Below are 13,937 nucleotides of genomic sequence, written 5' to 3'. Positions count from 1 at the left end.
CACAAAAGAGCCAACTGGATAAATGAGAGTGACAATAAAGATAATTTAATCTTAGGTTGTATTAATAGGCCCTTGGGGTTCCAGGTCACAGATCTGAGACCTGCTGGAAACTACACAGGTCAGATCACTATGACCCACAATATAAGATAAGCACTGACAGGACAAAGAACTCCCAAACCTCTGACCGTATAACTCAAGCTCTAGACCTATGCAATCACCTTGGGTTCATTTGAATTTAAGTCTCAGCAGGTTCAAACCTGCTGCTCATCTGTGGTTCTCTGACAGCTGCACAAGACAGAAACCTGGGGATCATCCTTACACCTCTTTTCCCCTACTCTCACCTCCCAAGTCCAGTCTACCAAGAAGCTCTGTTGCCTTGGCTCCCCAGTTCCCCTTAAATTCATCATTTCTGTCTCCATCCCCATTGGGGCACATGCTACCTCCATCTTGCCAGGACCACTGCAGCAATCTCCCAGGATCTGTTTCTGTTCCTCTCTGGTTTGTTTATAGTCCTATAGCCAGTGTGATCTTTAGGCATGCAAATCTAAACCTACTCCTTTATTCCAAACCCTTTATTGGCTTTCCATGGACCTTAAAATAGAACAAAATCTTCTTGGGCAAGTTTGCTCCCCTACCCCTACCTTGTATACTACTGGCCGCCTTTCAATCCCTCCCATGAACACAGTCCTTCCTGCCACATGGCATTTGCAGCTTGCTGTTCCTCCACCTGGAACATAGTTCCCTACTGTTTTTGCCTTGTTAACTCCTGTTTGTCCTTCAGCAACCTTCCCTGACTTGCCCAAGCAGGTCAAATTCCCTCCTGATGCTCTCAGAGCACATGGCTCTTCTTTGTAGCACTTACTACAGGTATGAATTTACATGTTTTTAGTTATTTTTTAGAAAATAATGACAATGCTACTTACTGAGCACCTATATGTGCCAGGCTGTTCTTCAGTCGCTCAGTCGTGTCCAGCTCTTTACCACCCCATGGATTGCAGCATGCCAGGCTTCTCTGTCCTTCACTATCTCTCGGAGTTTGCTCAAACTCATGTCCATTGAGTAGAGATACCCCCCAACCATCTCATCCTCTGTCATCCCCTTCTCCTGCCTTCAGTCTTTCCCAGAGTCAGGGTCTTTTCCAATAAGTCGGCTCTTCCCATCAGGCGGCCAAAGTATTAGAGTTTCAGCTTCAGCATCAGTCCTCCCAATGAATATTCAGGACTGATTTCCTTTAGGATTGACTGGATTGATACCCTTGCAGTCCAAGGGACTCTCAAGAGTCTTCTCCAACACCACAGTTCAAAAGCATCAGTTCTTGGACACTCAGCCTTCTTATGGTCCAACTCTCACATCCATACATGACTACTGGAAAAACCATAGTTTTGACTAGATGGACCTTTGTTGGCAAAGTAATGTCTCTGCTTTTTAATATGCTGTCTAGGTTGCACATAGCTTTTCTTCCAAGGAACTAGCGTCTTTTAACTTCATGGCTACAGTCACCATCTGCAGTGATTTTGGAGCCCAAGAAAATAAAGTCTGTCACTGTTTCCATTGTTTCCCCATCTATTTGCCATGAAATAATGGGATCAGATGCCATGATCTTCATTTTTTGTGTGTTGAATTTTAAGCCAGCTTTTTCACTCTCCTCTTTCACCTTTATCAAGAGGCTCTTTAGTTCTTTGCTTTCTGCCATAAGGGTGGTATCATCTGCCTATCTGAGGTTATTGGTATTTCTCCCAGCAATCTTGATTTCAGCTTGTGCTTCCTCCAGCCCAGCATTTCTCATGATGTACTATGCATAAAAGTTAAATAAGCAGGGTGACAATATACAGCCTTGACGTACTCCCTTCCCAGTCCATTGTTGGGAACCAGTCCATTGTTCCATGGCCAGTTCTAACTGTTGCTTCTTAAACTGCATACAGGTTTCTCAGGAGGCAATTCAGGAGGTCTGGTATTTCCATGTCTTTAAGAATTTTCCACAGTTTGTTGTGATCCACACAAAGGTATTAGCATAGTCAATAAAGCAGAAGTATATGTTTTTCTGGAGTTTTATATCTTAGTTGATTCAACATAGGAAGTAGTTATTGCCATTTTGCAGAGAAAAAAAAACCTCTGTTAGGTTAGGAATATGCCCAGGGCAGCACAGCTGGGAAATGGAAAAACTGATGGCGAACAGCCTGTCAGCTCATGGCTCTTTTCCTTCTTTCCAGGACGCCTGAGGGGGAGAAGACATGAGCTCTCCATTACCCATCACAGGATGTTTTCATACACAGGGTGGATAGCCCTAGTCAGGGAGCTCTTTCCATAATCTCAGCTCCTAGGAGCCCAGGCTGATTTTCTTCCTGAAGGCCAGTTCTAGGAACTCAGCCTGTGCTCAGCCAGACATCAGACCCCTTGCATCCCTTAAAGCAGGGCTCTCCAAGAGAACTCTGTGATCATGGTCTACAACACGCAACATCTAATAGGTAGTTGCTAGCTACATGCCAGAGAAGGCAATGGAAACCCACTCCAGTACTCTTGCCTGGAAAATCCCGTGGATGGAGGAGCCTGGTAGGCTGCAGTCCACGGGGTCACTAAGGGTCAGACACGACTGAGCGACTTCACTTTCACTTTTCACTTTCATGCATTGGAAAAGGAAATGGCAACCCACTCCAGTGTTCTTGCCTTGAGAATCCCAGGGACGGGGGAGTCTGGTGGGCTGCCATCTATGGGGTTGCACAGAGTCAGACATGACTGAAGCGACTTAGCAGCAGCAGCAGCAGAAGTAGCTACATACAGCTATTATTTGAAATGCAGCTAATGTGACTGAGAAACTGAATTAAAAATTTTATTTTAGTTAATTTAAATAGCCACAGGTGACTAGCAGCTCCTGTTACGGACAGTGCAGACTTAGTTTTCCCTACATTGTAGGGAACTGTGATCTAGTCCACCCAGCTCCCCTTGCTTGCTCTGATCAAAATGAAGCATATGGCCTATTTCAGTTTTACACAAACATAAATGCTTACTTAAAAGATGGCATTGGACTAGGTGTGCCACTTTGTAATTTCCTTTTCTCCCTATCATGATAAGTGGTCCACAGTTCAGACCAGGAGGCAGTGACCTCCTCTGCAAGTGTTGCCTGGTATTCTGTATTTCAATGACCCACATTTTATCTGACCAGCTCCCAGTGATAAACATTTGGGCTGTCTCCAATGTTTTCAGGCTACAACAACAAATACAGTTCAGTAAATATCTTTGCATGTATATATCTCTACCCATGTGGGAGAATTTCAGTATGCTACCTGCCTAATGGGGAGTTGCTAGGTCAAAGGGTAATCATTAAAACCATTGGTACATACCACCAAATTACCCTTAGAAGGGCATGCCTATGTCAACTTTCCACGAAAGTATTATGAATATGGTCAAGTGCTCATGTATACTGAAGCCAACAGTGAGGTTGTCATTATTACTGTCATTGCTAACTGGACATTATTTATTTAATTTACTTTTCCTTAATTAAGAGTGAATTCCCTGGTGGCTCAGACAGTAAAGAGTCTGCCTGCAATGAGGGAGACCTGAGTTCAATCCCTGGGTTGGGAAGATCCCCTGGAGAAGGAAATGGCAACCTACTCCAGTATTCTTGCCTGGAAAATCCCATGGACGGAAGACCCTGAGCGGCTACAGTCCATAGCATTGCTAAGACTGAGTGATTTCACTTTCACTTTCAATTAAGAGTGAAGGTGAGAGTTTCTTGGACTTCACTTGTGGCTCAGCTGGCAAAGAATCCGCCTGCAATGTGGGAGACCTGGGTTTGATCCCTGGGTTGGGAAGATCCCCTGGAGAAGGGAAGGCTACCCACTCCAGTATTCTGGCCTGGAGAATTCCATAGACCATATAGTCCATGGGGTTGCAAAGAATCACTTTTGAGAGTTTCTTCATTTGGTTACAAGGCACTTGTGTTTATTCCGTTTACTGCCTGTTATTTCTTAGTATTTCTATTATATTGTTTCTTTTTCTTACTGCTTTTGAGCGATAAGTGCTCCTTGTATTTTGGCTATTTAATCAACCATTTCTTCCCAGATTATCAGTTCAATTCAGTTCAGTCGCTCAGTCTGTCCGACTCTGCAGCCCCATGAACTGCAGCATGCCAGGCCTCCCTGTCCATCACCAACTCCCAGAGTTTACCCAAACTCGTGTCCATTGAATCAGTGATGCCATCCACCCATCTCATGCTCTGTCATCCCCTTCTCCTCCTGCCCTCAATCTTTCCCAGCATCAGGGTCTTTTCAAATGAGTCAGTTCTTTGCATCAGGTGGCCAAAGTATTGGAGTTTCAGCCTCAACATCAGTCCATCCAATGAACACCCAGGACTGATCTCCTTTAGGATGGACTGGTTAGATCTCCTTGCAGTCCAAGGGGCTCTCAAGAATCTTCTTCAACACCACAGATCAATAGCATCAATTCTTCAGTGCTTAGCTTTCTTTATAGTCCAACTCTCACATCCATACATGACTACTGGAAAAACCATAGCCTTGACTAGACGGACCTTTGTTGGCAAAGTAATGTCTCTGCTTTTTTTTTTTTTTTATGTCTCTGCTTTTTAATATGCTGTCTAGGTTGGTCATAAATTTCCTTCCAAGGAGCAAACGTCTTTTAATTTCATGGCTGCAGTCACCATCTGCAGTGATCATGGAGCGCCCCCCCCAAAAGATTATAATTTGTCCTTTAACCTTACTTAACATCTGTTATAAAGAAGCTTTGCCAGTTTTGTGTCACTCTTTGAGGATTTTAAACATTGCTAAGGAAACGGAACAACAGAACATGCATGGGCTGGCTACAAAGTGTAACAAAGGCTTAGTCTTACCATTTTGATTCCTTGTCACTTGCAAATGTACTTCAGATCCCAGTTCCAGCACTTTCTAGCTGTCTGGTTGCAATCACAGATTTCTTAATCTCAGTGAGTTTCCGTTTTCTAGTCTGCAAAGTGGGAATAACAAAGCTTGGACGTGAAAGTGAAAGTCACTCAGTGGTGTCTGACTCTTTGCGACCCCATGAACTATACAGTCCAGGGAATTCTCCAGGCCACAATACTGAACTTGATAGCCGTTCCCTTCTCCAGGTGATCTTCCCAATAAAACTTGCCTTACAGGAATTTGGGGGAACGTGTAGCTCTAGCTTTTACTGAAGGAGTTCCCTCACCCCGTAATAGTTTCATAAATCAAATCAGGCCAAACAATTTTTCCTTTTAAAAACTGCACTTATTTTTAGGATCTTCTAATTACACGGGAAGCGCTGAAACTCCAATACTTTTGGCCACCTGATGCAAAGAACTGACTCATTGGAAAAGACCCTGATGCTGGGAAAGATTTAAGGAGAGAGGAGAAGGGGACGACAGAGGATAAGATGGCTGGATGGCATTACCGACTCAATGGACATGAGTTTGAGTAAGCTCCAGGAGTTGGTAACGGACAGGGAAGCCTGGCTGCAGTCCATGGGGTCGCAAAGAGTCGATACGACTGAGCGACAGAACTGAACTGGGTAGGTGGGTGGAATCATGCAGACCATGACAACATTTGTGGAGGACTTGGGCTTCCCTGGTGGCTCAGGCGGTAAAGAGTTTACCTGCAGTGCGGGAGACCCAGGTTCGATCCTTGGGTCGGAAAGATCCCCTGGAGGAGGAAACAGCAACCCACTCCAGTATTCTTGACTGGAAAAATCCCATGGATGGTGGAGCCTGGCAGGCCCCAGTCCATGGGGTTGCAAAGAGTCAGACACAACTGAGCGACTTCACTTTAGGTACCGAGGAAGGCGCAATGCATTGAATTAAGTCCTAATTCGAGAAAATGTTCTGCAAAGTGCATTATTCCAATTTTACGGAAAGGAACTGAGCTCAAGGAACGCAGTTTCCTGCGTCTCCACAAGTAAGCGCCTCACCACCAAGCAGTTTCTGCACCTCCGCAAGGAAGCCCTCGGGGTATTTCTACTCCCAGAGTCCCCACTCCAGTTCAGTCAGTTAGACTCGCCGTTAGCCGAGTGGGTGTAAAGGGAGGCGGAACGAAGCAGCCAGACCTCTGGAGCTCCCGGCTCTCTTAAGTACAAGCCAGCCTCTCTCCGCTAGGCTTCCTCGCTGTGCCTTTTGGGAGTTGTAGTCAGACGTAGCTCGGCTTGCTCCCGGATGAGGAAGGACAAGACTCCAGTTCCCAGCATGCCCTGCCGTGGGCGAGTGCAGCGCCGATTCTTATCCTCCCCACTTCTCCACTCCTTCCCTTCTCTTCTGAATCCCCCACTCTGGACTCCAGTCGGTGAAATTCTTCGTCTCTCTCCCATTTTTTCCCTGTCAACTTCCGCCATCCTTTTTCCTCTTCCCGGGAGCCACTGGCTCCGTTTAAGCGACGGCTTGTGACTCGGAGTGCACGAGGAGGGGATCGACACTGAGTTACGGTAAGGGTGCGAGGAGAGAAGGGGTGGCGGAGATACGAGGGAGAGAGTTGAGTGAGAGGGAGGACTGGGAGGAAAGTAGGGGACAGGTTGGGAGATCGTGCGGTGTAGATCAGGGTGAATGAGGTGAGTTGGTCTTCGGGGAGGGAAGAGGAAGGAAGTGGAATTGGATTTGGGAGACATGGAGGGGAAAAATAGTTACTGCCGTGCTCAGCAGGAGGTGGGGCCGAGAAGTAGATGGGAAGAACAAGCAAATTTGGAACTTATAGGCTGATCAGACCAAGAGAGGCAGAACGGAAAGAGGGTTGGGCTCAAACAAGTATCTTTGTCACTGCTTAGGTAAAGATGAGACAAGTCATTGAAATATCAAATGTTTTTGCAAATATAGGACAATTGACAATTCTGTCATCTAGAAATTGAGAGAAGACTGGCGGTTAGGCCAGAAGTGAGGTGAGAAGGCAGGAAAAGAGGGGAGGTTGGTCAGGATTGGGAGAAACAAGAGGAGGTGAGTGACATGAAAAAGGAAACCATAGATGAGTTTTCGTGGGGGCCAGTGGATCGAGAATCAGAATTAGAAAGGTGAGGGGCGACACTGGTATGGCTTGTGGGGGTACACTAACACTTGCATTTCTCAGGTGATGGAGAGCACCCCTTCCAGGGGTGGACTGAATCGAGTACACCTACAATGCAGGAATTTGCAGGAATTCCTAGGAGGCCTGAGCCCTGGAGTATTAGATCGATTGTATGGGCACCCTGCCACATGCCTGGCTGTCTTCAGGTGAGGACCCCTTTCATGGTAGGGTCCATGGTGGGGAAATGTAATGGGGCCTGCAGACTGAAATAAGTTATTGTGGGTAGAAGCTTAGCCCTGGTGGGCTTGGAGAGTGAAGGCTATCAGGCCAAACCAGATGGAGGATGTGGTGGCAGCAAGACAGGTAAAAGGGTGGAGGGTGAATGTGAGATGTTTGAGAGGCCATGGAGGGTAGGGATGCAGTTCTAAGACAGTTTCTGATATTAACATTGTCCCTCTCCCCGCTTACAGGGAGCTCCCATCTTTGGCTAAGAACTGGGTGATGCGGATGCTCTTTCTGGAGCAGCCTTTGCCACAAGCTGCTGTAGCCCTGTGGGTGAAGAAGGAATTCAGCAAGTGAGTCTCTCCTGCATTTTTAGCCAGAAACAAATTTCTCAACAGCCAGGCTTCCCAAACTGTTGTTCTTGGAACACTTCTAGGAAACATTAATGGGGACACCAACAACTTGTAATTAAACACATTTGGGAAATTCTCATTACTGTATTTTGCCTCTCAGAGAGTTGTGATGTCTGTAACAAGGCTCTGGTAGGTGTTACAGTAAAGACATTTGCCTTAAGACACTGATCTCTGTGAAACAGCGTTCCGAGGACCACCAGTTTAGAAAAGGCAGAAACTGATGCCTTTGTGAGTCTCCTTTCTGTTCTCAAGTCATCTCCCTTACCTCTCTGCTTCTGTTCCAGAGCTCAGGAGGAAAGCACGGGGTTGCTGAGTGGCCTCCGTATCTGGCACACCCAGCTGCTCCCTGGTGGTCTCCAGGGCCTCATCCTCAACCCCATCTTCCGCCAAAACCTCCGCATTGCCCTTCTGGGTGGGTATGTCTCTTCCGTCTTTTCCTAAATTAGGTAGGGGACATAGTGATTGAATTGCTGGCCGGGGAGGTCCTGAGGGGCCTCTCTCAACCTTGTGAGCTCTACTTTTGGAAGCTCCTTTATGAGTAAGTTGGACCAGATGGAGCTACATGCTGTAGGAAATGTCTCCCACTCACGGTCCCTGGGGATGAGGGAGGAATAAGGGCAGAAGCATGGGTGGGGAATACAGGTAGGGTTCCTTACTGTTGGCCATCCTGGCATAGGGGCAAGGCCTGGTCTGATGACACAAGTCAGCTGGGACCAGACAAGCATGCCCGGGACGTCCCCTCACTTGACAAGTACGCCGAGGAGCGATGGGAGGTGAGGACTTGGGACCCTGTGGGTGTCTCTGCTTGTGTTCCTGCTTCCCACAGTCTTTAAGGCATCCAAATCTGTTCTCTTCCATTCTTTAGGTGGTCCTTCACTTCATGGTGGGATCCCCCAGCGCAGCCGTCAGCCAGGACTTGGCTCAGCTCCTCAGCCAGGCTGGGCTCATGAAGAGGTGAGGAAGCCGGAGGTACAATGGCTCTGTTTTGCCACGTTCTTGAGTCCCTGCTAAATTGAGTCCACCTTGGGTCAGGATAGGAGGGGGTTGACTGAAAAAGGAGGGCTGAGGGGCTTCCCTGGTGGTCCAGTGGCTAAGACTCCATGCTCCCAATGCAGGGAGCCCAGGTTCGATCCCTGGTCAGGGAACTAGATCCCACATGCTGCAACCAAGAGTCTGCATGTCACAACTAAAGATACTGCTTGCCTCAACAAAGATGGAAGATCTACATGCTACAACTAAGACCTGGCATGGCCAAATAAATAAATATTTTTAAAAGGAGAGTGGAGCAGAGTATGGCAAGAGATAAACCAAAAAAACAAACATGGGCACACAGGTGGGACGGTGGCCTTTCTCTGCACACCTCTGCCATGAGCCCTCTCTGTCTCCAGTGCTGAACCTGGAGAGCCGCCCTGCATTACCTCTGCTGGCTTCCAGTTCCTGTTGCTGGACACTCCAGCCCAGCTCTGGTACTTTATGTTGCAGTATCTGCAGACAGCCCAGGTGAGCAGGTCAGGGGTGCCCACCAGCACGCTCTACTCTTGCCCAGACCCACTGACGGACGGCTGCCCGCAGACTCTATTCCCTGATTTTCTCTCATTTCCTCCCTCTCACCCCTCCCCCTTTGTCTCTGCCCATTCCTCCCTAGAGTCGGGGCATGGACCTAGTGGAGATTCTCTCCTTCCTTTTCCAGCTTAGCTTCTCCACTCTAGGCAAGGTAAGCAGAGGGCTTGAGTGGGCGAGATGGGAAGAGAGTAAAGAGGTGGGAAGGTGAAATGAGGTAATGGGGCAATACAGTGGAGGATAAGAGTAAACAAAGAACAAGCAGAGATGGGAAAAGAGGGAGTGAGTTTATGGGATTGGGAAAGGGAGAATGGGATGTGTTTTGGACCCCATCTGGCCACTCCTTTTCCCCAGGATTACTCTGTGGAAGGTATGAGTGATTCTCTGTTGAACTTCCTGCAACATCTGCGTGAGTTTGGGCTTGTTTTCCAGAGGAAGGTATGAGCACCCAGACACATGGCCTCTACCGAAGAGGTGGGGTGGGATGGTGCCTTGGCCTTTAAAGGAGAGTGGGGTCTCGGGAGGCAGTCACAGGAAGTAGTTGCCAGGACTGAATACTTCTCTCCCTTGAGGGAGAGAAGTTGGGAGCTGAGGTCCTGGGCACTGGGAGGAATCTGATGTTTCAGGAGGAAGATGTAGGGCAGTGATGCCTGAGAGAGGGCCTGTGGCCTTTCCCTTCTCCTTTTCAGAGGAAATCTCGGCGTTACTACCCCACACGCCTGGCCATCAATCTCTCGTCAGGTGTTTCTGGGGCCGGGGGCACCGCACATCAGCCAGGCTTCATTGTTGTGGAAACCAATTACCGACTGTATGCCTACACGGGTGAGGCTGGACAGAGGGCCCCTGGGAGAGCAGGCTGGTGGGGAGGGGAGGAAGAAGGGGAAAGCAGCAGGAGGGACTGCCAGTTTCTGGTCACATACACTTGTGACTTGGTGGTTTACAGAGCTCTCTGAGGCTCGGGGGAGCCTAGATGTGGGAAGCCTCCTAATCCTCTCCTCCTATCTTCTGGTCAGAGTCAGAGCTGCAGATCGCCCTCATTGCCCTTTTCTCTGAGATGCTCTATCGCTTTCCCAACATGGTGGTGGCACAGGTGACCCGGGAGAGTGTGCAGCAGGCTATTGCCAGTGGCATCACAGCCCAGCAGGTATCCCTTGCTTGGGGAAGGTGTGGGTGGAAAGAAAGGCTGTACTTGGGTTGTGGGGTCAGGGGTGGTCACCTTCTGGAAATCTAGCATGGGGTCTGTTACAGAAGGTGGTGGTAAGTTGTCTGTGTGTGAGTGTCAGGTCATGAGAAGTCAAGGCTCTCAGTGTGGGGAAGAGGTAGACCTTCCTGCAGAAAAGACACATGTAAGGAGGAGCTATAACTCTGGATTTGTGTCTCAGCACCACCACTTCCTAGCTGCACAGATGGCCTAGTTGTTTCTCTTCTTTGAGCCTCAGTTTCCTCATCTGGAAAACGGAAATAATGACAGTTCTTGCTTCAGGGCTTCTGACAGTTCTCACTTCAGCTATCAGCGCTTCTCCGATAGCTCAGTTGGTAAAGAATTTGCCTACAATGCAGGAGACCATGGTGCGATTCCTGGGTCGGGAAGATCCACTGGAAAAGGGATAGGCTACCTACTCCAGTATTCCTGGGCTTCCCTTGTGGTTCAGCTGGTAAAGAATCCGCCCACAATGTGGGAGACCTGGGTTCGATCCCTGGGTTGGGAAGATCTCTTGGAGAAGGGAAAGGCTACCCACTCCAGTATTCTGGTTTAGAGAATTCCATGGACTGTGCAGTCCATGGGGTCACAAAGAGTTGGACATGACTGAGCGACCTTCACTTCATAGGGTTGTTGAAAGAAGTCAATGAAATAGAGGTAAAGCATTTAGTTCAGAGCCTGCCATGCAGTTAGTGCTCAAAAATAATAGTTGCTGTTACTTTAAAGAAAAAAAAACAAAACTATGGAAAGGGCAAATATGCCAAAGAAGGAGCAGCAGACATCACCAATGGGAGCAACACCTGAGGACAACAGCTAATCTGGGATGTGTTGAATTGATAGGCATATGCCTATGAATTTTTAAACAATCAGTTGATGTTCAGTGACATTAGGAGACAGGTAGCTTTCCTGCTTTCTTATTTGAGAATTCTGTGCAATGAGAGTTGCACTCACTTGAGACTTTATTTACGGTCACTGATCCCAATTCTTGTCTGTTTTCCTAGATCATCCATTTCCTAAGGACAAGGGCCCACCCAGTGATGCTTAAACAGGTACAGACAGGAGGCTGGAGGGACAAACAGCTGCAGGAGGCTGAGAGCCCTTGGTACCTGGTGATGAAGTGATGGAAAAGAGAAATGGACATCCAAATCTGGGGAATGAGTGGAGGGCTGGGGCTGCCTAGAGCAATGCTTCTGAATCTTACAAGGGCCATCCCTTGCCCCTGCAGACACCAGTGCTGCCTCCCACCATCACGGACCAGATTCGGCTCTGGGAGCTGGAAAGGGACAGGCTCCGGTTCACCGAAGGTGAGTGGCTTCTGGTGGGTGTTTTTGGTCATTAGCCAGAAGAAGGACAATTCAGTCTTGGTGAGCTGAAAAAGCTGTTCATACATTTTATTTTTTGTTTTCTGCATGGGCTAGTAAACCCATGCATGTTTTATTTTGGGATGAGTTGATGGCAGTAAATAAATTCTCAAATGAGTGTGATTTGGATTCAACTAGAAGAGGGAAATTGGAAGGGATTCAGTTCAGTTTAGTCGCTCAGTCGTTTCCGACTCTTTTTGTCACCCCATGAACTGCAGCACACCAGGCTTCCCTGTCCATCACCAACTCCTGGAGCTTACTCAAACTCATGTCCATCGAGTTGGTGATGCCATCCACCCATCTCATCCTCTGTCATCCCCTTCTCCTCCCGCCTTCAGTCTTTCCCAGCATCAGGGTCTTTTCCAATGAGTCAGTTCTTCCCATCAGGTGGCCAAAGTATTGGAGTTTCAGCTTCAACATCAGTCCTTCCAATGAATATTCAGGACTTATTTCCTTTAAGATTGACTGGTCTGTTCTCCTTGCAGTCCAAGGGACTCTCAAGAGTCTTCTCCAACACCACAGTTCAAAAGCATCAATTCTTCGGCGCTCAGCCTTTATAGTCCAACTCTCACATCCATACATGACTACTGGAAAAAAAATAGCCTTGACTAGATGGACCTTTGTTGGCAAAATAATGTCTTTGCTTTTTAATATGCTGTCTAGGTTAGTCATAGCTTTTCTTGCAAGGAGCAAGCATCTTTTAATTTCATGGCTGCAGTCACCATCTGCAGTGATTTTAGAGCCCCCAAAAATAAAGTCTGGCACTGTTTCCATTGTTTCCCCATCTATTTGCCATGAAGTGATGGGACCAGATGCCATGATCTTAATTTTCTGAATGTTGAGTTTCCAACCAGCGTTTTCACTCTCTTCTTTCACTTTCATCAAGAGGCTCTTTAGTTCTTCGTTTTCTGCCATAAGGGTGGTGTCATCTGTGTATCTGAGGTTATTATTTATCCCAGCAATCCTGATTCCAGCTTGTGCTTCATCCAGCCCAGCATTTCTCATGATGTACTCTGATATGTTAAATAAGCAGGGTGACTATATACAGCCTTCACATACTCCTTTCCCGATCTGGAACCAGTCTGTTGTTCCATGTCCAGTTCCAACTGTTGCTTCTTGACCTGCATACAGATATCTCAAGAGGCAGGTCAGGTGGTCTGGTATTCCCATCTCTTTCAGAATTTTCCACAGTTTGTTGTGATTCACACAGTCAAAGGCTTTGGCATAGTCAATAAAGCAGAAGTAGATGTTTTTCTGGAACTCTCTTGCTTTATCGATGATCCAACAGATGTTGGCAATTTGATCTCTGATTCCTCTGCCTTTTCTAAATCCAGCTTGAACATCTGGAAGTTCACAGTTCAGGTATTGTTGAAGCTTGGCTTGGAAGACTTTGAGCATTACTTTGCTAGCATGAGAGATGAGTGCTATTGTGCTGTAGTTTGAACATTCTTTGGCATTGGAATGAAAACTGACCTTTTCCAGTCCTGTGGCCACTGCTGAGTTTTCCAGATTTGCTGGCATATTGAGTGCAGCGCTTTCACAGCATCATCTTTTAGGATTTGAGGGATAATTCATAGGGATAATTTCCTTGGTTTTGGTAAGCAATGGGTTTTCTTATTGTATTATACTGCCTCTCTGAATATGGCTGGGTCATACTAGTGTTAGGATTTACCAAGATCCCTGGTTCCCTAAGGCTACCATCAAGGGGCTCCCGCCTCCCATTCTTACCTTCTCTCTTTCTCTCCGCTGCCCCTGACCTGCGGACCCCAGGCGTCCTGTATAACCAGTTCCTGTCACAAGTGGACTTTGAGCTGCTGCTGGCCCACGCGCGGGAGCTGGGCGTCCTGGTGTTCGAGAACTCGGCCAAGCGGCTCATGGTGGTGACCCCGGCCGGGCACAGCGACGTCAAGCGCTTCTGGAAGCGGCAGAAGCACAACTCCTGAGAGTGCGGGACTGGACCTGGGCGGGGCGCACCCGGGAAGGCGGGCTGCGTGGGCTGGCGCAGCCTCAGAACTCAGGTGTTTTTTTTTTAATTCACACGTCAGGACTCTTCTAGTTTAATAAAATTGTGAAAGTGAACCACACGACCCCCGCCACCTCCATGGGAAGCCTCCTCTCTCCGCGCCGGGAGCGCTCATCTCCGCGTCGACAGCCATTGGCCCGCGAGAGGGAGGAGGTGTGGCCGAGGCCA

At 47.9% G+C, this 13,937-nt stretch overlaps 1 protein-coding gene and 1 long non-coding RNA gene across 3 annotated transcripts; one reads left to right on the top strand and one right to left on the bottom strand.

The window, feature by feature from the left end:
• Positions 1-1,939: 1,939 nt before the first annotated feature.
• Positions 1,940-6,070, bottom strand: LOC122429639. 2 transcript variants are annotated; one of them, XR_006266073.1, is made up of 3 exons: positions 5,914-6,070; positions 4,844-4,956; positions 1,940-2,215 (listed from the first exon to the last, which is right to left on the bottom strand). It is a non-coding gene; the product is annotated as an uncharacterized LOC122429639 (long non-coding RNA). The 2 variants fall into 2 exon arrangements; XR_006266074.1 differs by lacking the exon at positions 5,914-6,070 and adding an exon at positions 5,602-5,664.
• A 164-nt stretch (positions 6,071-6,234) lies between these two features.
• On the top strand, positions 6,235-13,833 carry GTF2H4 (general transcription factor IIH subunit 4). The gene is made up of 14 exons (XM_043450135.1): positions 6,235-6,420; positions 7,053-7,195; positions 7,460-7,564; positions 7,909-8,040; positions 8,301-8,397; positions 8,490-8,578; positions 9,013-9,124; positions 9,270-9,338; positions 9,539-9,622; positions 9,874-10,006; positions 10,198-10,328; positions 11,387-11,434; positions 11,611-11,689; positions 13,517-13,833. Exons 2-14 carry the CDS (start codon positions 7,056-7,058, stop codon positions 13,687-13,689), a joined length of 1,392 nt encoding a protein of 463 aa, XP_043306070.1. The 5' UTR covers positions 6,235-6,420; positions 7,053-7,055; the 3' UTR covers positions 13,690-13,833.
• The last annotated feature ends 104 nt before the right edge of the window (positions 13,834-13,937 follow it).

The sequence above is a fragment of the Cervus canadensis genome, chromosome 28, assembly GCF_019320065.1.
Source record: "Cervus canadensis isolate Bull #8, Minnesota chromosome 28, ASM1932006v1, whole genome shotgun sequence".
NCBI classification, from domain to species: Eukaryota; Metazoa; Chordata; class Mammalia; order Artiodactyla; family Cervidae; genus Cervus; species Cervus canadensis.
The sequence above is the reverse complement of the archived record's forward strand: the minus strand, read 5'-3'. Positions and strand labels throughout refer to the sequence as shown.